The following is a 25,757-nucleotide window of genomic DNA, read 5'->3' as shown; positions in this document are numbered from 1 at the left end:
CCCTCCAGCTGTGGTGGAACTACAAATCCCGTGAGGCATTGCAAGATTCTCACAGCCACAGACATGACTCCTGGAGAGAGATGCATCATGGGATTTGTAGTTTCACCACAGCTGGAGGGCCGGAGTTTGGCTACCCCTGCTCTATAGCATACATACACACATATAGCACACACATAGCAGAAGAGGTAGCACAGGAAGACACCTATGGAGAAGGCATTTCTACTGGGAAACAATAGTAATCAGACAGGAGTGTCTTCTGATGTCCTCAGACACAAGATTTTCACCTGATCCAGAGAAAATCAGCCAAATCAGGTGACGATTATCTATGGCCTAATTAAAGGATATCTAAACCCAAAAAATTGAATATATTGCACCTTACTTACTAGTTCTTAGATGTGGTGGCTGCATTCATTATTCAGAAAAATAACTGTTTGCAAAATCCCAGTGTCCTTGCAGCTTCCTGTGGACCAAATTGATATACTGTATCAAAACAACCTTATCGGTTTTAGATCCCTTTTCAAATCAGGAAAGCACCCTAGTGACAGCCATGGCTCCTTCCATAGACAAAGTGGAGGGGTGAGAGTAGCCACCGTAGGAAAGGAATAGTGTTATTCCGAGGATTACCAGGTAAATACTTGGTACTTTCAAACTGTAGAAGCTACCAGTACCTATATTTCTTTACCATGTAAAAGGGAAAAAATTTACACATCAGACAGCCTACTTAAGATACGTATAATTCAGTGACGTGTGGTACCTCTGGTCCCGGGTGAGGCATTCCTCAGCCTTGCCCCCAGCACGTCCCGCCCCATCAGCGCCGACCAAAGCCCCGCCCCCACCAAAGCCCCGCCCCCATCAAGCTAGTGTGAAGGGAGGAGACAGGGAGGAGCCTCCCTGTCCCTCACTTGCTCATCACTGCTGAGGCATCGAGATCGATGGCCTCAGTGGCTTTTTTCTTTTTTTTGGACAGCTTGGACCAATGGCATTTTGCCATTGGTCCAAGCCATCCACAGAGCTCACGCCTCTAACAAAGAGTAGAGGCTGTGACAGCTCTTTCCTCAATAATTAGGTTACACAAGCAGTGGGGAAGCCCGCTGCTGTGTAACCGAACTACCTGTCAAAAGCCAGATGCTGCGCTGCCTGTAATTAACAGGCAGCGCTCCGTCCATGACAGGTTACAGAGCGGGGAGGATTTCCCTGCTCTGTAACCTGTAACAAGCCGCTCTGAATGGAGAAAAAGCTGTCAGCTTCAGACTTTTTCCTCTATATTACTAGGTAAGGCTCTGCCTCACCTGCCTCCCCTGACCGCACGTCCCTGATCTCTGTGCATTTTAATGAAATAAATGTATTCAATCCTTGCTTTTAGTGCCAAATCCCCTAGAATGTAGGGCATACATGATTCCAACAATATCACATATCATGAGGTTCCACAGGCTGAACTACAAATTCCCCCTCTCTATTCAGTCTCAGGCCGGTCTATTCAGACATGACGCCGCGACCCACTGCAGAGGGTGTCGCGACCCACTTTTGGGTCGCGACCCACGAGTTGAGAACCACTGATTTAAATTAAGTTGAATCACAACATTTACAATCTCATTTGTTGGCAAACCTTGTTAATATTAACAATCATGTTAGTCTTGAATTATGCAGCATACTTCAAAATAAAGTGGAATTTAATAGAACAGATTAAGGTATAAAAATGAAATTTTAAGATTCTGAATGACCAGTTTTTTGGAAAATATCCAATAGAAAATCACGCTGTAAAGAGCTATGTACTGCACTAACAGCAATAACCCCCCTGGTTCAGTGGTTTTAACAAGGTATATAACTATTCCCAACTTGATTGTCCACCACTTGACGAAACAAATGCTATTGATTTGCATAGAAAAGGGAGAGTAGCCCAGTTTTACAGCTGACAGTTCAGCTTGATGACATATGACGTGCTCTTGTGTACATTATCGTGCAAGCTTCCATGTTATTGGTGTTTAAGAAATCAACCTACAAACTGCTTTTCTGAAGACCGGTAGCAGCTACACTGAAAAAGATAACAGGGTCTTAACAAGCCAGCCGCAGTCATGAGAATACCATTACCTGATCCAGTCGTTTTCCTTGAAAGATAAAGAAACTCCTACATGTTTTTTAACCAAGTAATTCTCTTTTTATAAGGAGCTGTATACATTGTGTGACAAAATTACCAAAATGGAGCAAATAGGAGAAGTTCATTGTAAGGTTTTACACCGGGGCTGGAAAAATCCTAGGAGCCAGGTAGTCAATGCTCCTTAATAAAACTTCACAGGTAGGGCCCTCCTTACCATCTTGTCTTGAATTGTATTGTGATTGTAATGTCTTCCTTACATTGTAAAGCGCTGCGCAAACTGTTGTCACTATATAAATCCTGTATAATAATAATAATAATAATTACAGCTGGTTTTCTCTAGTTGTTGTCAATGGAGTTGGCTCCTGGATTGGATAGACTGGCTCCTGAATCCCATATTAATATGTCCACCCCTGGATTATATGCACTTAAAGAAGACATGGTAGATACATTCCCTGACTTTCAGAAGGCCACTGGAGGGAGCATTTTAAATTTCTATATAAAATACAATGAGCAAAACCAGGAACATTAAACAAGTAAAACTGGGGAACTGATGTACAAATTCCCTTTCAAGGCCAAATTATAGCAATAATTGTGCATTTGAATTCACTGGAACTGTGCTATTGTTTCCCTTGAAGTTACATCAGAGGCTGCAGGCTCAGATCCCGTGTCTGTGGGCATATTTACAGCATTGCAATTATGTCATCAAAGGATTGTGTTAAAACTTGTGTTTTCTGCTGACATACCAAACATTTCAAATAAACACAAACAGTGTTTAGCAATGAATAACAATCAGAGCGGTGGCGGCAAGTGTGAATTGTGCTGGAGTGAGAAAATCATGGAAATAAACTTGTCCCACCCCTTCATTTATCCCGAAGGTGGCTCACTATAATCCCTGTGGAATCCAGTTTTCAGCTTTTCACACTGCTCGGTTAAAAGAACAGCAAGCTGGGAGAGGAATGACTGAAATGCCCTAGATGTTCCACATATTTTCCAGGTCTATGCTTTTATAAGCTTTTTGATTACATATTAATTGATTTTCTTTGGTTTATTTATCAAGCCTTCATAAATTTGTTAGGACATGTTCCGTGTTGCTTAAGCTACACACCAGCTAATCGTATTTCTAAGGACAACAAGACAGCTGGCTTACTTTAGAAGGGAACTGTTAGTGTACTTTGCACATCGTCATTTGCTTTCTGCAATGTAATATAAAGTAAGCCAACAAGTCTCTGTACTAATTGACACAGCAGGCCCTTTTTACTCAGCTCAATGTCATAGCTACAAATATCTCCTGGTTTCATCACAAGTAATCTGACAAAGATAGAAGTTGCAGGCTCTGAGGAATATGTATAAACTAGCATACCTATCTCCTCAAAGTGTGGACACCAGGTTCTTCACATGCAGGTCCTCATCTCCATTGTGACAGCACTGGTGCCTCCACATTGGCCCAGTAATTCCACATTGGCCTGGTGGAAGAGTCTATAGACCTGTGTAAGCTCAGACAATTAGAATTGGAGCTTACACAAGCCTTTCCTTCCCCGGTCCTGGCAGGGATATGAAGCGGCACAGAAGTCAGGAAAGGTGAGTATATGATGCTGATGTTGGTATTGATAACTGACCTTTTATGACAGTGGTCACTGTAAAGTTATGAAAAACCATAACAATGAACATCTCTTATTTACTCCCTACTACTAAATATACTATTGAAAGCATTTTGTAATATCTGTTTGATAAGTACACAAAATAACTGTTGGAGTGTCCTTTGTAGTTCATCAGAAATGTAGTAGGTAGGGCTACTTTGTAATTCATCAGAAATGAGTCAGATGAAGGCACTATTCGGGTATTTGGGTATTCAGCAGACCGCTGAATGCAACAGCTGGCAGCAGGGATTCCTCCATACATACTGTTTAGCGGGGCTCATTCAGATGGGAGTGCACATTCGTATGGCATGCACTCTCAGAAGGAGACGCAATCCCGCAAGGTACAGGTGCTGCATGTAATTGCACGCAGCAGCCTGTTCCTCCCTATGGGCCATGGTTGTCACACCACCTGGATATCAAAGATGTATGCCTTTGTTTATCTTTACATGTGGATTGATTGAACTAGTAGTTTACAAAAGAGAGAAAACATTGTTTATGCTATCTGCTCAACTCACATGGAGTGACAAGGAACTGCATTTCTGTCATGATCAACAGGTATTTTCAGTACTTACATATAAAGTTCTCAACCTGAAAACGGGAAACTAATCCAACCACCACATCCAAGGGCTGTTGAGCTGAAATATACTACATTTTTGGTCTTGGGCTAAGATCTCCTTTAGGTTAGTCTTTTCAGGATTAGGTACCAAATGCCCCATACATTTATCAAGTGTTCACTTCTGTGACACATTCAGCAAGCATGTAATTTTTATGACCGTTCTTTTTTTTTTTTACAGAAATGTTAACCAATCCTGTGGAATCATACAAAATCCAGTTTATACACCTCCTAAACACTTTCCCTTTGCTTCCCTAATACTTCCCAAACAGACATTTGGGAAGAATTCCCCATTAATCTACTTCAGGAATAAAGAAGTCTCCATAAGCTTCAACACCTGCCGAACATTGCTTGTAGCATCCAAATCAAAGCACACTAAACACCAAGAAACGTAAACACGTGTTGAATGCAAATGGTTAGTAAGTGTTTTACATTTCAAGTTTCTCAAATGCCTGCTATTAATGCCGGTCTAGTATGGAGAGCTGCTTTGCTTTCTTATTATTGCGGCTAGTTATTGAACGTTCCTTAGCCTCAGTACAAGTCTCTGTTCAGAGGACAGTCTAAAGAATACCACTGCAAACAAAACGCTTTGGAGGCTACTTAATCTGTAATTAATTACTTAAATCAGCCATTCGGACATGATGCTGCCTGCAGTGTCTAACATACAAATACAGGCACTAGAGGGAGAATCTACTAATCCATAAACATGAGCATTCCACTCATCTTGCAGGAAAAAGAGCAACCCGACAGGCTTTCTAAAAAGTCTGAATTATTATTTAGCTAGTGCACATATGCAGGATGTGCAGCTGAGACTACCTGAAAATGGCACGCTTCGGTGACTGTCATTTAATTACATAGATAAACTTTGGTCCTAACTCTTGTGGCTGCCTCCTCATACAGATCAGATTTTAATGCTTTGAAACTTGATTTTTAGCAGTCTGAATGTAAATAAAGATATAAAATATTATTCAACCATCAATTTCCCCTGTAAATGTTTACAAACATATATTCAAATATGAACTATTAAGCTTATAAAACAATCTAACAATACATAATCGATAAAGAATAACACTGATCCAGTCTGTCTCCGGAGATCCAATTCTTACCCTGTTAGGTCCTGCTATTTTGCATCTGGTACAGGTTGTCAATCAGAGCCAAAAGACATCTCATGTGACAGTCATGTGTCACTGTTTCTGTACAGCAGTAGGCATATATGGATAGACATGGAAATGAAGTCTTAAGCATATAACAGCACTGTTGTGTCTGTATGTTTTTAAATAAGGAGTACCTTTCAAAGAGCAGAGGGAGAAGATTATAAAGCTACCATTATGTTTACATGTTTGTGGAATGGATAGGGCCCCATTTAAAGTTAGTTGCTAAACTGGCTGTTTGAGGCTAATTTGGATTTTGAATGTGTAGTCCTCGGATATTCCTCTGCCTTCCGAGGTTTAGGTTATCCTTTGAATCATCACAGTTCTACCAGGCCCTCCAGCTCTATTTACTTATATTGCTGTAATATGCTGTATAAGGGCCAGTTCACACCACAAAGTCTGCGTTCCAGAGCGTTCAGCCTCTCGAACACACAGGAACGTAAGCCGGTCGGCTCCCTGCGTTCAGGGGCTGGGAGGGGGCGTGGCGGTGCATTGAAGTCAATGGCACCGCAACCACGCCCCCTGCCCGCAGTGCGATCGCCTGCACCTGCAAGCACTATTTTTGTAGATCGCACTGGACCGTAAATGGAGGCACTAATGCCTGCGTTCCGGGTGCGGACCGCCCCTATACACAGGGAGCCGGCCGGATTGCGTTCCAGTGGCCGATTGCTCTGGAACGCAGACTTTGTGGTGTGAACCAACCCTAAATGTTGTTCTTGTTCTATGCAATTTGTTGACGCCGTGACCCTACAGGGCTATTCTGTGAGTCATTTTGAGAAAAATCTATAAAAAAATTCGAGACAGAAAGTTAGTTGCTAAAACACAACTGCATATGCCATTATCAGATTTTCAAAAATCACCCATAAATGTTGGCCTTTGTGTACCAATACATTTATTTAAAACACACCTACTTCATGCTGTGTAACTTATTACTTCCTTAAAACTGAGGAAGCCTGGATTCTATGAAAGAGAAACAAGACCATAAACAGACTGTATAGATCTATAAAAAGGAAAGACAAACAGCTGTATTTCAAGAAACTTGTCTAATCTAGTTTATATTTAAGTCGTTTTTCCTATGCGTCATATTTCTAAACACGGCTTAAACTATCATGAAATATTACAAACATTTACATAAAAATGAAAAGCGATTAATAAAAAAAAAATCACTACTTCTGGGGCCAAGGTAGGGGGCTTGAACAAACCCTTACCCTTTCCCCTTACTGCTAAAAAAAAAAAAGCCCATTCCCAAATTCTCTGCACTCTTGCCCTGCACATCACAGCATACTCTGGGACTGTAGAAGCTAAACAGTATTGAACTAAAAGATGCTCAGAGTTGATATTTTCCAGCACTGCAGCTACTGAGAAATCAGAGACTGTGGGTTCTTATGAGTATACACTGCAGAGAGGTGAGCTGGGGAGATGGAAATGTGCCCCTAGACTGCAAGAATAATAAGCGGCATAGTCTTCTCTACTCTGGGGTCTTGTTGCTTTCACCTCCTTCCAACACTGGTTTGTATGTTAAGTGTTTTATTCATAGAAAACCATGCTCAGCAAATGCAAAGTTTTACACTCCTTTCACATGAATAGGGTAATCTACAGAGCACCCTTTCTGCAAGAAGGCTGCACAAAAACCCTGCAAAAGTACCTGGCTCTGCACAGTAGCGACACACAAATGTCTGGCAATAATGTATGAGTATCTTTTCATTCTGTGACCATTTCACCAGAATTTTGTATGTAATTACCTGTGAAATTGCTTGCAACAAGACTTATGTATATTATGGGTGTTTTCCTATTGACCATTATGCAAGGTGAAATTGCCTTCAAATTACAGAAAACAGGATTTATTTTTCCATCATTCAATAAAATGCATGAGTAATGTGCCCATGCTGGAAAGAATAACAAACTGTTTGGGAACAACCACCAATGTTCACTAAAGAACTGGATAATATTTACCACTAGTAAAGAATTTGCTAATATTTAGAACCCCATATCTCAGCTATTAATACAGCTAATTAAAATAAACCTGTTCTTTGCATGTGCAGGGCAAAGCAACAAGTTAATTTTAATGCTTATCCCCCCTGAACATATTCTACTTGGCCTTGCTCCCTTGCCTTCCTGTTCCCTCCCAGAAGCCAAGATGACTTGGTACTTCTGGATACTGGTATCACATGACTGACTCCCTTCCTACTATGTGACAGCACTGGTGCTTGGTAACTGGCCCAGCGCTGACGCATGGGGCCGGGAGAGAGTTCTCAGCTCTATGAAAATTCCAAACAGGGATATGACAGGAGCTTACACATGACTTCTCTCAGCTGTGAACAGAGTGACAAGAGTATAAAGAGAAGGCAAGAATTAAATGAAGAAAGAAATGTGTCTGTTTGACTATCTCCAGACCAGCCATTGTAGTTAAAAAGCTGATCGAAGGAGTGGGAATTCTGAATGGTCATTTAAAAACATCCTATTTACCATTGGTGTGCACGCCAAGAGTTTGTGATCACAATGTCATTACACGCTGCACGGCCAAAATGCACAGAGTGCCAAACTGTGGCAAAACATGGTCACATTGGGCTGTCTACATTTCAAAAATGAGTCATTTCGGGGGTATCTGTACTGTCCTGACATTAATATTAGATATGTTTATAGCAGAAAGGGGAAAGGTTTTTAAATTTTTTGGGTCTTTTTTCCTTTATACAGTAAAAATAAAGACTCATTGGTTATTAAATACCACCAAAAGAAATTTCTATGTGGCTCAAAAAAGACATAAAATTAATTGGGATACACTGCTGCATGACCAAGTAACTGTCAGTCAAACTATTACAGCACTGAAAACTGAAAAATGGCCTGAAAAAGGAAGGGGTGTAACATTCTGGCACTGAGATGGTTAATATAATAACTCTCATTGTTAAGCTCTAAGCTAGTAACTAACTGGTTACTATGGACAATACCCAGAGTTGCTTTTATTCCACCCCTAATGCTTTGAGTGTAATATGAGTAGCCTGTTCGGTGTAATCATTTGCCCTTTAATACAAGTTTTTATTTTTTGGTGTTTAACATTTTTGTATGCATGTTCTGTATGCATTTTACAGGAGTAAAGGGAAATAATAGCCCTGCATATGTATGCAGCTGCAAAACAAAGCTTACTGTAGTCTCAGCAGACATGTCTCCTCCCTGCACCTGTGCTAAGCAGTTGAGTCATGAGACAGGGAAACAGACACGTTTGCTGCTTTGACTGACAAGCTCAGCAATGATCTCATCCTGCCCGCACAGCTTCTCATTTTGAAAAAATGTGCTAAAGATGATATGCACTTTTCCATTAAAACTTAAATGAAGTCTGTGGCTCATAGGGAACAAAGGGTGGTCTACTACAGATCACTCCCCCATGTCCTTACCTTGACAACTGCCTCTATTGAGACTTGAGGCTGGGTTCACACCTGGGCGTACCATAGGCGCGTTTTTTCTGCGCGTTTTTCCGTTCAGTGAAACGCGCATTCGACGCTCGTTTTTATACCTCCCTGGCGGTATGATTTTTTTTTTCTCTATCTTTTTTTTCGGGGTTTTTAAAAAAAAACTTTTAAACTTCCCGCCGGTTACGCCCCCTGCGGCGCGGCCGCTCACAAGGGACGGAACCCGGAAGCGGCCAGAGGACACAGCGGGGATCGCGGACAAGGTAAGTCCTACGCTGTATTCCCAAGTGTGGCTCGGGGTTACCGCTTTGTTAACCCGAGCCACACTCGGGAATACCAATGGATACGTGCGGAAAAACACCCCAAAGAAGCTCCTGTACTTGTTTGGGCGTAGGGCGTTTTTCAGCACGTTTCCACGGGCTGAAATACGCCCAGGTGGGAACCATGCCCATAGGGATTCGTGGGATTTCACTTGCTGAGCATTTTCAGCGCTTCGATCAGCGCTGAAAAACACCCAGGTGTGAACCCAGCCTGAGAGTTATAGAGAAACAGAATTTCCAAACATCATTTCAGCCTGTGCAAGCCCAGCAGCAGCAACAGAGTATTCCATACAAAAAAAAAAAGCTACTGGGTTGTATTTAGTTTGTGGTTTAAGAGTCAAAGATTTATATTACTGATGTTCAATTGAAAAAGTATATAGCCCTTAAAAAAGCCTGAAGAAATCACTGCAATACATGTAATTGACCTGGGGTTTCTTTCTTTCACTTCACAAAATCTAACTCCACTTTTGATATTCTACCTCTCAACATTACACACATTGCTCAGATCCTATTTCTTCTTCAACATCCTTACTTAACTTGGAATGTACTGTAAGTAACAGATGCTGAAGGCCTCTAAACTTCAATGCATGATGCCTCAAATAAATCAGCTATTAATAACCTTCATGGATATAAATGAACAAGTTCCAGCACTTTGACAGAATGTAAGATTGCATGTTAAATTAGAACTAAAGGGCTTCACAAAATTCAGACCCTTCCAAACAATTACCACTCATGTACCCCCTTCTGAAGAATATAGATAGCCTTGTTGGGCTGTTAACTTTGACATAATTTACAAAGCAAATGACTCACGCAGGAGAAGGGACAAATCCATCCTAAAGGGATGGACATATATATTTTAAAAGGAAAGTATATTGGTTTTGTGGAAAATGTTGCAATTGTTTTAAGTGTATATGTCTTTGAACTGATTTTAGGTCTTTTTTGTTATTTATACCTTTGTTGTAGAAATAATTAGATTTTTGTACTCACTTTAAAATCCTTTTCTTGGAGTTTATTAAAGGATATGGGTTTCAGAGCAAATTGGGTTATATTACCACCTACAAAAGGATTTGGACAAAAAAACGCAAACAAAAAACAGTGACCAGCCTGATATAACGCCTCCCACTCCCAGTATGCCTGCGTTTTGTAACAATGCAGTACCGACAGCAAACTTTATGCTCTCTACATAGTAGTGCAAGGTTTCAGGTATGAGCTCTAAGAGTTTCACACATAGAGGATCGGTGTGTAAGGAAGCTATGGAAAGTGTGGGCATCACTTCATGCCAAAGAGGACTTGTACATGACATGACAAAGAGGTCTGTAGGTTTGGGGGATTTAGAGGCCCAAAGTTTGCAGTAAAACTGAGCTCCTGGCTTAGGTTTGGCTTTAGAGGTTGAAGCCTGGGATTAACAAAAGGAATTCTTCTTGGCCTCAAGGAGGAGGGGGGGAGAAAGTCTTTGTGGTTTGAGGCCTAGGCAACTTCTGCTGCATGCAGTACATGTGTATTCTTACTTCCCATTAAATTTTTGATGAGGGTGTCCATGACAACTCTGTAGAGACAATGCCCCTTGAAGGGCATGTAGAACAAATGCAATTTACATGCCAGCTCCACCATTTCAACTGTAGAGTTTTTGGCATGTTCACTGATAGGAGACTCATACAGGAAATAAGACAGGAGATGTCCACTAACCCCCTACACAGTAATGCAGGACTGCCAGCATGAGCTCTAAGTGCTCCACAAATAGAGGATCAGCGTGGAGGGAAGATTGATCCCTTCTCATTAGTCTAGTTAATTCCCTTAATGTTTGACATACTAACATCATGCTCATGGCAGGTTGCAAAGCAGGGCCTGCCAGAGAAAACAAGGTTTTAAAAAATATTTACCTATGGGATCCTCAAATACTGGTGCATCATCTACCGGAATCTTCAGTGCTTTACTATGATGGGACATCTTTAAGCTGACATTCCCGGCATCAATAAGAGCCAAAATTGTCTCACTAATTCTGGGAGCCGTGGAAGCTGCCTGTGACTCCTCAGCGACAATATCATCTAGGAAGTATTTTTTAGACTTTTCTTTAGATAGGGCCTTTATTGCAGGAGGCTCAGAAGCCGCAAAAGGTTTTAGGAAGGTCAAATAATGATTCTGCAGGGGGAAGTGTTGAGGTATGCTTATGGCTTCTACGGTCACAATCAGCAATCAAAGATGCAATCTGGCCCATGAAATCCTGCATAATTGTGGTAGTCACCTCAGGTTAAAACAATGGAAGGGGCCACAACCAACAGAACTAAGGAAGGTTTAGAAAAATTTACAGACTCAAGGTGGAATATGACATGTTGCACCTCGAGCCAAGACAACTTTACTCAAATACAAGGTAAAACCTTGGAGACTCACGAACCAGCTGCTGGGAGCATGAGAGGTTCAACTAGCTGGATAACTAGGTCACTAAAAGTGCAGCAAGGACTAACTTGTGAAGCTGCATGTCTCTTTTGAAAAGAAGCAGTACAGGGAAGGTGCTACGTCATGCACAATGGCAGGAACATAAGTGCAGAGTGTTTGCACGCAACACTCCATTTAATAACACAACACTCCCTCAGCATTACAACCATTCCTGTGGAAAAATAACAGAAATCGGTGCTAATAAACAAAGTAGCTCCCAGTGCTCAGGCAACACAGGCTACACATAAATGAGTCTTCAGAAAATAGGTTACACCAGACCCTGTGCAACGGCTCTGGGCCTGAAAAGCACTCCACGGCTAACTATTACAGTACACAGAGGTCTGGAAAGCACCCTATAGCGGTACCTAGTACTCAATGGTCACATTCCAGGCACGTCCTGCAATCATCCAGTCAAGCGGTGGCCAGGTTCAGCCTCCAAAGCTGCTCAGGATACACTGATCTGGATAGCTGCAGACCAGTTCAAGCAGCTTGTAGATGAAGTCTTAATTGAAGAAAAAAAATAACTTGAAAAAAAAGGAAAGATGACTATTCTTCTAGGACACTAGCAAAACAACTGAGGCATGTTGGGGTGGGAGGGTTTTACCATAGAAGAGGGCAGCATGACCCAATTGCCTCGTCTTCGTATCCTTCATCTCTCAATGAACAAGAAAGAAAAAACATTTAATACAAGATACACCCATGCAACAGAATTCAAAGAGCATTAAGGGTTTAAAGAGACAGCTCAGCAGAAGCTCTTTACCTTATGGCGCTCTCTCGCTCTCTGACTAAAAATGAATTAGGCCATCCAAAAATTGAAAGCAGTAATTGGGACGGAAGAGGACCTCATTCACGTGTTTTGTCCATACAGGGCAAAGGTTCACATCGATGCCAGCCCACACAGATGCCTATAACCGCTTTACTTTTACTCTTGTTTTGCTCTGTTGGCCCAGTGAAGTAAAGTGACATACTTACTACTTGTGGGTGTAGTGGTACATGTGGTACTGGCCCTTCCTTACTGTGACAGCACTGTTACTTGGTGATTGGCTTCTCAGCACTGTTACACTGTAGAAATCATTACTACGAGCTTCTTCTCTTCCCTGCTATGGGAAAACAAAGTAGCAGGGCTGGATAGGAAAGGCAAATATAGGCAGCTGTGGGGGATAGTAATAAACTAATAACTTTGCCCTGCATGAGAAATGAATGTGTATACTTACAGTTATAAATGTAAGCTTGAGATATTGTACACATCTGGCATTTTTTTTAACAGATTACTGTAGCCTGAAAAACATTTCAAAAAGAGTTGAGACCTCCACCTGTTGGCTGCGTAAGGAAGTACAAAATATTTAAATGCAATATCTCGTATAATGAAAAACAAAAACCTAAAAAACAAGAAAATTATTTTTTCCTGACCATAATGAATTATTAAATAATCACGAAACATCTAATTTCATACTGAGATTATCGTAAACTTATCGTAAAAAGTTAGCTCATCCTATTCAATGTTCTTTCTGTGGTGTATTTAATGGAAAGATTTGCAGGTCGTCTGTTGTATGCAAGAAAGTTTCTCACTACCTTCTCATTGCTGGTCAGCGATTGGACTTATTTAAATTCTTAGCATTCTCATCTCTTAATGTTCCCCATGTATCTTTTAGAAAAGCCAGGTTGTATTTTGGGTGTACTTGTTCTTGAACAAATAGTTTGTTCAGTTGAGTTAAATTCACTTAGGAAATGATTGAGAAAATAGTTGCAAACTGACTCGTCCTTTGTGAAAACCATAATGGAATTATTCTGTCTAAATAATAAGGGAGGGACAGAGGGGAATTTACGAAAATGGGAGCAGACTGAATCTGGGGCAGCTGTGCATGGAAACCAATCAGTTTCTAGCTTGTTTATTTGGGCTTTAAAAATGAAAGCTAGAAGCTGACTGGAGCAGACACACTCTGGAGCAACTGTGCATGGCAACTAATCTTAGTAAATTCCCCTCAATGTATTTGTTTTATACTGATGCTTTTAGGAACATAGGAGAACCTTTTCCCTGAGAAATAAATGTGTCACACAGCTGTTTGGTGCCGGCCAATTCAACAGATTGTTGTGTCTGGAGATCTGGGTGTGCTCAATAGCCAAATGCAGCCGGGTAACTTTCAGCCCTTGCTAAGTTATCACAGTTGTCCAGACGTTTGTGAAGTCATTTGCACTTTCCTGCCATTGAATGTGGTAAAGAATATTTTCACTTCAGTGTGAATAGACAGAGAGTCGATTCCTAAGCAATTCAAGCTGAGTATTTCAAAAATAAAATGCACAAGCAGACGTTACATTAAGTGAAAAATTACATTTCATCTGCAGGTCCAGAGATATAGACAGATGAAGTTATATGCATATGCAGCCCCACAACCCCCTTACCCCCACCCCAGTGCCCCGTCCTCAAGCAGGAAAATCAAGATTTTATTATAACATAAAGATTCTCAACTCCTTTAGTAAATCAGCCCAATTTTCTCATCCTATGCTTAGCTGACTTTAAGGGTTATTAAACCCTCGCATGTTTTTTGCATATATCTAGTGCTAGCAAGCAGTAGTTATATGCAAAACGATTAGGAAAAAAAAAAAAATTTTCAAAGGTTTAATACTTACTATTCTCCGCTGCGCGCTCCCGTCCGAACATTTGAAAATTTCGCGGGCGGCCGCAAACGACCTTGGGGTGGGCACATGCGCAATTCAGATGTTCGGCCGGGAGACGAGGAGAGACACAAGGTAAGTATATGGAGCAGCGTGCACCCGCACAGATTCCGTGGGACATGAGAGAAGAGGAGGACAGAGGAATCAGCGCTGGATCGGAGACCTGCCCCAGCGCTGGAGGGACAGCTGAAAAAGACAGTGTAGAAGAAGATGATCAGATTAGGAGACATAATTTAAGGTAAGCAGAAAACAGGGACACCGGCACTCCAATGTAAGCATTAAATAAAGTCTTATTTATATGAAGACATGTCATTGCTTGAGGAAGGGGATCCTGTGTGACCCCGAAACGGTTGTCGCATCTTTGTGACATGTCGTATTTCTTCAATAAATAAGACTTTATTTCATGCTTACATTGGAGTGTCGGTGTCCCTGTTTTCTGCTGTTATATGACGGTTGCCATCCGTTGATCACCGAAGCACCCATTTGATTTTCCTTGGAGACAAGCGGTCAGGAGTGCGATGGGTTCATGGATCTAATTATTTAAGGTAAGTCCCTACAGCAGGATTGGGAAGGGGGGAAAAAAAGTTTGACTTTAATGTCCCTTTAATGTGCCCATACACTCTTCGATTTTCGTTCGGAAATCTTCCACGAATGGTCTTTGGAACAAAATTCGAACAGTTGATGGGACACCACTATTTTTTACTGTAATTCCGTTCGAATTTCCTCGATCAGTCAGGCTGGAAAACATTTTTCGAATAGAACGAAAATCGATGGATTAGTGGTATTTTCGTAAGAAAAAACAAAATCGCAGCAACAACACTGCACATGCACAAACGAAAATCTGTTATGTTGATCGTCAAAATTCAGTGAGTTAGTATTGCTAACGAACGATTATCAAAATCGACATTTGTGTGCATGATGGCGTATTTGAGCTAAAATCAAAAAAGAGTTATTGGCAGCAACGCAAATTTCCGATCGAAAATCTATAGGTGTAAGCCAGCCTTACACTGGTTTGTGACAGGTTTACTTTAACAATGTTCAACAGAAAATATTGACATACTTGTAGCAATGAGACATAAGTGTAATTGTTACAGTTAATATGTTACAATTTGTTAGTAAATAAACTGTGCAAGTTTTTTTTTTTCTGGTTTGCACACTCAGTATAAAAAGCTACAGTACACATTCCGAGGCAGAGTAAACAATTGAATTGAACTGTCTCACTTTATCTTGCCAAACCGAAATGAAAAACTATTTGGTAACATATAAGGTTCAAATGTATCAAAGGGCAGAGGAGATGAGGCTTGGCTTCCAGGAAATCGCATTGATGTGTGTTTGCAAATGCAAGACAGCTTCCATTTGGCACTAGAGTTATCACAGATATGCACATGAACACTGCATTGTGAGGCTCCAATTCAATATTGTATGTTGCAGTGCTAACCACATACAGTGTGCGTACTTCCATTCTCTACAGAGGTAAATGGGGGCCAGCTCTTAGATCAATAGAAAGGTTGCTTACTATTGCCCATCTACCACTGTGTTTACTCAATTGATGATTAGTCAGACCAGTACCCTAAATTCTTCCAAAACCTTCCATACCCCCAAGAAAGTTTATACTCATACAATAAAAGTATGAGAATGCAAAATATGTATTTATAATGCATTAAACAAACATGAAAGAGAAAGTTGGAATAAAATAAGCACCATTCCAGGTGGCAGTATTATTAACCCCTAGCATTAATGTCAGTGGCTCCAATAATAACCCCCAGTGTTGGTGTCAGTAGATGCAATAATAACCCCCCAGCACTGCTGTCAATGGCAGTACTATTAAACCTCCCACATTGGTGGTTTCTGGGAGTAATATTTAACCCCACCATTCATCAGTTGTAGTATTATGTAAACTCTACATTGATGGTCAGTGCTCACTTACCTAAATACAAACTCCCATTCCCTAATCTTATTGATTTTGTTTCCTTCCTGGGTGATAGAACACAGAGAGCACCCCACTGCCCCGTCAGCCGATCCTTCATAACCACAGAGAAATGTGCAGAGTCTCAACACTTTCTGTTGTTATGTACACCCAGCAGCCAGTTTAGAAACACTGGAGGAGAGGGTTAGGAACAGCTCTAAAGTACTGCACTTACATTCTTTACATCAGTACAGTTCAGCGCTGAGCAGACTTACATGATTCTCTATGGCCAGTCTCCATTCTCAGCCCATCATATGCACTGACAGGGTTAGGGCATTACTAAATGTATTAGGATGCACTTAGCTTTTAAGATGTACTGTATATGTAGAGGTAATTTCCGGTAGAATGCTTTTGAGCTCCAAAAGTTTAAAATAGAGAAAGGGAAATACAAGTGTTGTATACAACACTAGCTCAGTTCCAAATGTAATTCTTCTTGCTCAGTTTATAAAGTGAAGCATTTGCATAAGTACTACTGGTCACTGACAGTTAATGGTGGTCTGATAGTCTCGATCCTTCTTTCACCTATTAAGCAAGGCGACAAGCTAATATAATTAGATGTCTATGTGCCTTCAGACACCCTTAGCACTATTTCTGTCTCCTTGAGAATGACAGATAATTGGCTGAGAAATACTTGGCAGGCCAAGAGTCTTTCCCCCCAACAAAGATGGCCAAACATGTGAGCTGTCATCTCTGCCACCCCAATCCTTACCAGTCCTGTCAAAGTCACATCTATCAGGAATGAAGACCGTTATATAAAAGGACTGTTTAGAAAAGGTGCACAATAATGATGGCTCTTAATTTTGTTGTCATATTAACCATTCATTGAACATTTTAGGTTCAAAATGCAAATACTGAAAGTCAATGGCAAGTAAAAAAGAAAAAAAAAAACAATGGTTACAAAGTGCAAAGGTTATGTGTAAAATGTGCAAAGGTTATGGGTAAAAGAAAAAGGTAGACTGTGAAGATTGCAAGATCCATTAGGTGAAATAAGAACAATTAATTCCTCCTAGCAAGAAGGTCTCCAGCTCCCATCCATTGAAAACAATGGATTTAGCCTGGCTTTAGGTGGCAAAGATTATAAGTAACATTTTAAGAAAAAAAAGGATCAAAATGTATAAAGACGTCTATCTACACATGAATGCTGCTGGGTCATTTCCACATAGCCAAACGTGGTGATAAATGTAAAAACTGCCAAATCATTCATTATAAGCAGTGAAAATGATGCAAAAAAATGCTTTCAACACCAGCTTGAAATATTAATTCCAGTATCTGCAGGGAGACGAGAGAGGCACCAACATGTCTTCTTTTCCTTCACTTCTTATAATTCAAACCTCGAGTTTGCTGTTGTCTAATTGCATAGCAATAAAATCTCAGCCAAAACACACATCATTCCAGAGGTTTACACAGACATCCCAGCCTTTGTTACCCTAGGCTAAGATACAACCGCTTTTGTCTGATATAATAGTTGGAACATAGTTCTGTATGAAATCCATGTGCAGACAATTTGATCAGTTGTATCTAATAATCTGTAACCGTTCCCAGAATGCCTAAATATGTCCTATTTCACAAAGATGAACAAATGCTGAAAAAAGCAGCATGCATGCTGTGTCATAGTTTTATGAAGAAGGTTCGCCCCAATAAGTACTGTATTTCAGACAGGGCAATCTGCAATCTTGCTGAATAGGAGCTGTGAGAAAATCTATAGAAGTAGATATTGAACCTGAAGAGTGGATTGTTTTTCAGACTATGTGTAGCTCTCTCTTTACATAAAATCCCTATAAGGTCTACTGAAGGGCAACTATAATGGTTGTGGGTCAGGCTTATACATATTTAAACTGATCTTTTATGCCTGTCTTTTACAAAGTATACAAAAACTTAAACAAAAAATGATTTACTACAGAGTGCAACCACAACACAGGATTCACAGATTATGGGTTTTCTAAAGAAAAAGCACAGAAAAGGTTATACAGTGTTTCTCTGATTGAAACCTTGCACAGGAGCCATGTGAGAGATCAGGAGCAAGGGGGGTGTTGTGGGTGGGAGGAGGCCCTGCTCCGACTCATTAACTTGTACTGTATGTCTAAATTTCAACTTCAGCTATTAAGCTCTGTAAACAACAAGCTGTTTTCAGCAAAGAAATAAAGATAGCTTTAAACACATGTGAAAAAGATGCCTGAAGCTGTATCTGTTGGGTAAAAATAATGACAACAAAATATTCTTAACCAATAGTTCAAATGTACCAAACGAAAAAATATTTTCAAGTTGCATTTTGTAGTCCTGACCATAACAAATAAGCAACACACATACATAGCCACTGAACATTTTTGTTATCCATGTTTTCAAATTAGCATCTGCATGAGTTTGCCTGTTTATTAAGCTTATTTATTATATTCTCCACCTCCCAGGGCAAGGCATTCCTGACAACTCAAGGAACTGAAGGTTATGACCCCAATGAAAATGCAGACAGTTAAACCCTGATTAAACCTTTTTTCGCTCCCCAAAAAGGTTTTGGCTGGAATTCCAATTTAAAGTGTAAACACTGTGCTACGCTCTCAAAGAAGAAACAGGACAAGTATATGTAATAAGAAAAAAATGCATCCATACTATGAGAGGAATTTATCAAAACTGGAGCAGACAAAATCTGGAGCAGCTGTGCATGGCAACCAATCAGCTTCTCTCTTTCATTTTCAAATCTTGACTGAACAAACTGAAGAGAGAAGCTGATTGGTTGCCCTGGGCCCTGCTCCAGTTTTGATCAATTCCCCTCTATGTGTCTATACAATTCCCCTCTATGTGTATATACAAACCTATAATTATAAAAAGTTTGTTTACTTTGAAAAATTGCTAATGCTAGTTACAATAAATGACGCTATACTCACGAGTTTAATCTTAAAACTGCATTCAAGTACCTTAACTATTAACAAAAATGTATCTTATTTGTGCATCACTCGGCTGTAGATCCTCAAATCATCTCTCAATTGGGACTGACACTGTCCTCTCTTCTGGAGGGCGGCTACTTTTGTCTGTGTGTGTTGTAAAGTAGCTACAGCTCCAAGCTCACTACAGCAATGGACTACAATCTCAATACATATTAGTACAAAAAATATGAGATTGTAGTCCATCAGGAGAGTGAACTTGGGGCGGTGGCTACTTTATAACACACAGGGACCATAGGGAACAAAAGTAGCCACCCTCCAAAAGGAAGGACAGTGTCAGCACCAATTCAGAGATTATTTGAGGATCTACAGCTGAGTGATACATAAATAAAATACATTTGTGTTAATAGTTAAGGTACTTGAAAGCATTTTTAAGATTTGACTCCTGGGATTAGTGTCACTTTACGATAATCACATCTACATATAGGGTGTGTGTCTAAAAGCTAAAAGTATCAACCACCTGAGACTCTTCAAAGACCAAACTTTGTGAGTGTCAATTTCTTGCTCCTCTAATGCACTCTGTGACTGCTCCCTCTGGCCCCTACGTCATTATATGACATGGTGATGATGTAGGGGTTGGCAGACTGAACTACTGAGCACAAGAAAAACATGTTATTGGAGCTTTCATTTCAAGACCAAGAGTCATTTAAATAGGCAGTTCTTTATCTTTGTAACATAAGGGTCATCTAGGCAGGTTTTATAGGCATCAGACAATACAGATAAGAGAAACCCCTTCAAAAGAATGATACTCTAGTAAAGGTGACGAGTTGTGATGTCTACTCCCAGCAAGGCTGTAAATGCATTGACTCATACATAACATCAGTCTGTGCATGTATCTGCGAGCGCCTATGGACACACCTGTCACTACTCCTTTACTCATTCTCTAATAATCTACGCTACAGGAGTCTATACAACTTTGCTTGTGGCGTTTTGTGCTGCAGTAAGGGTTGTCACTTAGATTCTCCACATTCTTTGTACCAGCAGGTAACACACCGCTCTCCGGTATCCAGAAAATGTTATGAGCCCATTAAAAAGACGGACGTTATTTTTTTCAAGGATGATTGTATATCCCTCAGTATGTTCACAGCTTTTTAATTGATATATAAGATTTACAGTACTAAGTACACTTTTGTAGTCTTGTTAGTTCTGAGGAGGACGAATGTTGGATACTTCTCAGTCATCATTTTCCTAAAAATGAGCCATCGCATTGAGCAACTAATCATATCAAGAGTAGCCTCTCATTTCTCCCATTGACGGCAGACTAACAGAGTCATTTAGCCCGTCACTTTATCCACTTTTACTTACTTTTCCCATGTGACCTCCTCCCAGGATGCAGTGCATGGGCCTGAGTGGACAATTGCTGGTCCCAGCCACTGCCAACCTGGAGAAGGTGAACAGTGTCATCAACCCTGTATAAGGTCTGTCATCATCTAACATGTAGCTTAGACAGGTGTTGGCTAAAAAAAAAAAGAAAATAAATGCTGCCACTACCGTGTTCCCCTGAAAATAGGACACTGTCTTATATTTTCTTTGGCTCAAAAAAACACACTAGGTCTTATTTTTTTGAAAGGTCTTATTTTATTTTTTTGTAATGTACATCAATTCAAAGTTAATGCAAATCCAAATTAAATCATCCGAAATGGCAAGGTTAAGAATAGGGTGATCAGGGCAATCAGAGGTGCCGTACCTTTCGAAGAGCAATTTGGTAACCAGAATGAGCGAAGCGCGCTTTCACTATCGATTCCTCACAGACAGAGTGCATTGGTATCACTCTGTCTGTGACAGGAGCCAGCGCTATAGAGGAGGCATCAGCTTATGCTCCCTCCGCTGCCGCCTCGCTTCCTCTAACGCTGGCTTCGTTGGCACCACTGATTCTCTCCTGCGGCACTTCAAGTTCCCTCTTATGCCACCACTGGCCCTGGTCAAAACTAGGTCTTATTTTCAGGGTAGGTCTTATATTTTAGCAATTCCCCAAAAATAGTACTAGGTCTTATTTTCGGGGTAGGTCTTATTTTCGGTGAAACACGGTACATGTAAGGACTAGTAAGATGGAATGTATTACATTTTTGTGTTTGTGTTTAGATGTGCTTAAAGGATCAGGGCAGTTGAGACACACTACATACACCTTCAGCACTGGATACTGGCTTACTAGGGGTAACTACAACAGCATTTAGATACGGTTCTCTAACATGTCCCGCTCCTATTACTCATCAGATGTCTCTGGGCTTTGTAAATCTGTCCAAAGATGTCAGAGGGCAGTTGATTTTGCAGGCAAAGTCCAACCACCTTCAGAATGAGTTGTGTGCTCTTTATGCTTTTGGGTCAGGGGGAACAATAGGGGGCAGGCACCAGCTTATCAAGGAGGAAAATAGCATTCTGGACAGGTTTTCCAAGCTACCTGATCATGTGTTCCCATGATAGCAGCTGACCAACAAACTAGGGGATTACCCAGAAACACAAGATCATTACCCAGACCAGATGAAAATGGACAAATAAATTGAAAATCATATCATATATATGGGGACCCTAAGGATTTGCTTAAAAAGTCTATTTGTTGCCTGATTATTAAAACTGATGTTTCAGAGTATCTTCATTCAATTAAAAACAACGTTTCATCCAATTAGAAATGATGTTTCAGATCATCTTTATCCAATTAGAAATGATGTTTCCAATCATCTTCATCCAACATACACATCCACTATACATGCTTGCTAGGTTCTCTATAGGGTTTGATACTTGGCTCTAGATTATCTTTGCTGTGTCATCATAAAACAGTAGAGAACTGGCAAATGTTTCAGCACATCTGACTGTGGTCCAGATACTTCTTGGTACTTCTTTCACTCCATAAATGGTGAGTTTGTTACATCAAATGATATCACGCAGCAACTTAGGTACATCCTTCTGTGTTCTGATTCTTTAATTGGTCAGTGCTTTATTTTTTTTTCCTTAGCCTGCAATATCTATAATACAGAGAAGCCGGGACCAGTAGCAGGTCCAGAAGACACAGACTAGGCCTTCAAACCTCATCTAGCCATGTAAGAAGCACTGTGATGCAACTAAAGACTGTAATTAATATGAAATAAAAAGTTATGAGGGAACCAAACTCTAAAACAGTCTTAAATTTGAGTCTTCTTGTCTGGGCAGGACCTCCCCCGAAACAAACACAAGGGCAGAACAAAATGCTTAGTGTGAAGGGAAATGATTGTCTGAACATGGCACAGAAGCAAAATCAACACAGTTAGGAACAAAAGCCGCCCCACCCAGGGAGGAGGGTGTGAAATGAATGTCAGAGACTCGGCTTTTCAGACCCCCACCAGGTTACTCCAAACTAAAAAAAACTGGAGTGACCTGTGAACATAACATTAGACCTCCACCCATCGTTCTATAGTTATCACTGACACCCACACAGTTGCCTAGAGTCACATACTTCTTCACACGTTAGTCGTAGAGTTTCAGCCTGCTCACCCTTCTAATACCAAGACAGAACCTGTTCCCAAAAAGGCAGCAAGCCACTAGAATGTCACAAGGGTGGAAGGCTGCATGGGCTCACCACTGCAACCTTGGCTAACCCTTTTCTCTCCAGCCAACATACAACTACAAGGCTCAGCAAGCCTGACAATATGCCTCCTAAAGTTAGTGAAGAACCAGAATCAAACACTCACAGTTGGGTTGATTTACTGCTCGTCACAGACGAGCAGACGAGTGGATTTTCGAGCCCTGCATATAGTAGAATGTCCACTTAGCCAGATGAAGCTCCCTTCACTTCAATCCTCCAAGCATGTGCAAGGAGAATGTTCACTTTTTCAAATGCTTATTTCTTTGCACATGATCGGGCATCTGAAGTGAAAAGAATTATGATGTCAATAAACATTCTAAAGCTTTAAAGGAGAACTATGATCTGAGTGATTTTCACTCAGCCTCATAGTTCGAGCCGACTTGTGACAATGAAACTGTCACAGGTCGGCTCAATAGATCAGGAAGTGAGCGAACACATACCGTTGCTCGCTCACTTCTCGATCCTGTCCCTGCAGAGAGCCGTGACTGTCACTCACGGCTCCTTACAAGGATTCCTCCCCTCCCCTGTCCGATCCTCCAGCGCTGACTGGCCGAACGGACGGGGCAGGGGGTGGGTACAGCTGGCTCTGCCTCTAGATAGGCAGAGCCAGCTGTCATTCACGCAGCTGGGAGGATCTCGACAGTAATGTCGGGATCCGCCCCGGCTGCGGCGGTCTCAGTATACCGCGAGCTGTAGCTCGCGATATACTGAGCTTTGGGTGACAGGAGGACGCTAGTTTATGTCCTCCCATGACCATTAGGAGAACTATGGAGAAAAACACTTACCCCATAGTTCTCTTTTAAGTCAATCAACCCCACTGTCTCCATCTACTATGAAACTTCCATCATTGCCAACATTTTAAAATGATTTCTAGGGATAATTCTCCACCAATCACACGCCAACCTGAAGCCAGAATTTTCACAGTCTCCATTTACCAGAGATGGATTTACTTCTTGGTTTTAAAACGTCTTTACTTCTTACTAATATAATAAAAGTAATAATAACAAATAAAGAAAAAATAATAAAAAAGAAAAAAATACAATAATAAAAAATTGAATAAAATAAACGAAGCCATGAACTGAATCTAACTTGCAGAAAAAGAGGGACATTATTGTTCATCTGGGTAAATCTGGGAAATAAATAAAAAAAAATCTGGGAAAGCAGAAACTTTTTAAGACCTGAGGCTATCCCCAGAAATTAAAGGGAGTAAGCAACCAAGGAACTACAAGTCTCACCCGCCAATCTTTCAACATCAATTGTGTGGCAGCCCTGCACCCTACGGGTTATCGCCAAGCTCCATCATACATTACTTTCAGCATCAGCTGTTCCATATCAAAAAAAGTAAATTGCTTATAATTTTCCTTTCATGTAAAACAGAGAGACCTCTTATGTGTCATGGAAATAGGAATCTCGGCTTGAAGGAATTCCTGTCATGAAACAGGATACACACATTCTATTTTTCTTCCAGCATTCCTATTAGGGGAACTTTTACAGCATTTAACCCGGTGCCTGCCGAAGCAGCCGTCTCAGGATGCAATGCAGAGCACAGCAGTGAAGGGACGTGATTGATGGCAGAACACTTTCCAGCCAGAGGGGCCATCTCTATGGACTGTCTAGCTGCAAAACTTGTGTGTCCCTTCAAGGTCACACTTGGGTACTTTTATAGCAGCCAGGAAGAGAGTTGCACGGCAACAGAGATGTAATCATTCAGTGCTTGCCAACTACTGGAGTCCCTGTGCACACTTGTGCGATTGACCAATGCACGACAAAATCCAATTATATTTTACAGGGCCTAAGCATTGTGCTGCAGTGAAACTTAAAAAAAGCGACAGACGCTTCTCTTGGTGCTACACAATGGGGGGGAATTTATGAAAACTGAAGCAAACAGAATCTGAAGCAGTTGCCCATAGTAACCAATCAGCTTCTCTCTTCAGCATGTTAATTAAACTTGAAGCTGATTGGTTGCCAGATTCCGTCAGTTTTGATAAATTCACACCTTCAGTGTGTTTTTAACAGCACAGGCTGCAACGGGAGGGCATTAAAAAGGTATAGCGCATGGCAACAAGCCCCTAGCAACTACTACTTTTTCTCACCTTTAAATGGATAACGCATGCAAACACACAACAAAAAGGCAGTAACTATGAGGAAGCACAAGTGACTCACCCGGGAGATGGAAAGCGGCATGTTAAAATCCTTTCCCCCCTGCAGTCTGAAGCCCCATGGGGCTGGACCGTCCAGCGTCACTTTGTAATCCTCCATGTCACCAATCTGTGGAAAAGATAGAGTGTGAAGGAGTTGCAGGAAATGCAGCCCACTAGTAAGGAAGGAGACCCCTAGAGTAGTAGAATGGTTAGACTTCTATAAATACACGGGAAGTGTATAGAAGCGGACTAGAGTTTAATGAAGTTTGTGTGTAAAGCCCCCCCACCACCCTATACAAGGGTACAAGGTCACCCACTAGCAGCGCCTATGGCAGCTCCATCCACCTCAGCGTGTCCCCCTATGTCTCACCCCAAGGCAGGCAGCAGCAGGCGGAAGAAGGACAAGCTATGAGTCCTGCCAGCTCTCCCCGGCTCTCAGGCTATATAAGGAGTGTAAGATGACACCCGAGCCGGGGCCGGGGGATCCAGGGAAATGAATCATGCTTTACTCTGGGAGGGACCAGGACTGGAGGAGCACACACATTCCCAGCTCCGAACAAGGGGGAGGCTATGGAGAGGACACATTCCTCACACACAATGGACGGCTCCATACTTCCACTAGGATCAGCTCTACAGGTGCTGCTTTCTAGAAAGCCCAACTCTGCTCTAATACGTCATTAGAATGAGAGAAAGTTCGCTCTTCAGTAATGACTGCTGATATGGAGTACATATGTTGCATATGGATGATAGGTGTCTACAGGAGGCTAGAATCCAGGGGTACGCTAACTTTGGCACTACAGCTTTGGTGCAACTGCAAATCCCATCATGCTTC

General features: G+C 41.2%; 1 protein-coding gene across 1 annotated transcript in view; it reads right to left on the bottom strand.

Annotated features, from left to right (window-relative positions):
- The window catches only part of PDLIM7 (PDZ and LIM domain 7), a 109,980-nt gene extending 84,690 nt beyond the window's left edge, over positions 1 to 25,290 (bottom strand). Inside the window, exons 1-2 of the mRNA XM_018552411.1 lie at positions 25,271 to 25,290; positions 24,948 to 25,052 (exon numbers count right to left, since the gene is read on the bottom strand). Of these exons, the coding sequence (XP_018407913.1) occupies positions 24,948 to 25,043 (96 nt within the window). The 5' untranslated portion in view covers positions 25,044 to 25,052; positions 25,271 to 25,290. The remainder of the gene's footprint in view (positions 1 to 24,947; positions 25,053 to 25,270) is intronic.
- Positions 25,291 to 25,757: the final 467 nt, after the last annotated feature.

The sequence above is a fragment of the Nanorana parkeri genome, unplaced genomic scaffold (genome assembly GCF_000935625.1).
Source record: "Nanorana parkeri isolate BGI_ZX_2015 unplaced genomic scaffold, ASM93562v1 scaffold87, whole genome shotgun sequence".
Lineage (NCBI taxonomy): Eukaryota > Metazoa > Chordata > Amphibia > Anura > Dicroglossidae > Nanorana > Nanorana parkeri.
This window is presented reverse-complemented; position numbering and strand designations above follow the sequence as displayed.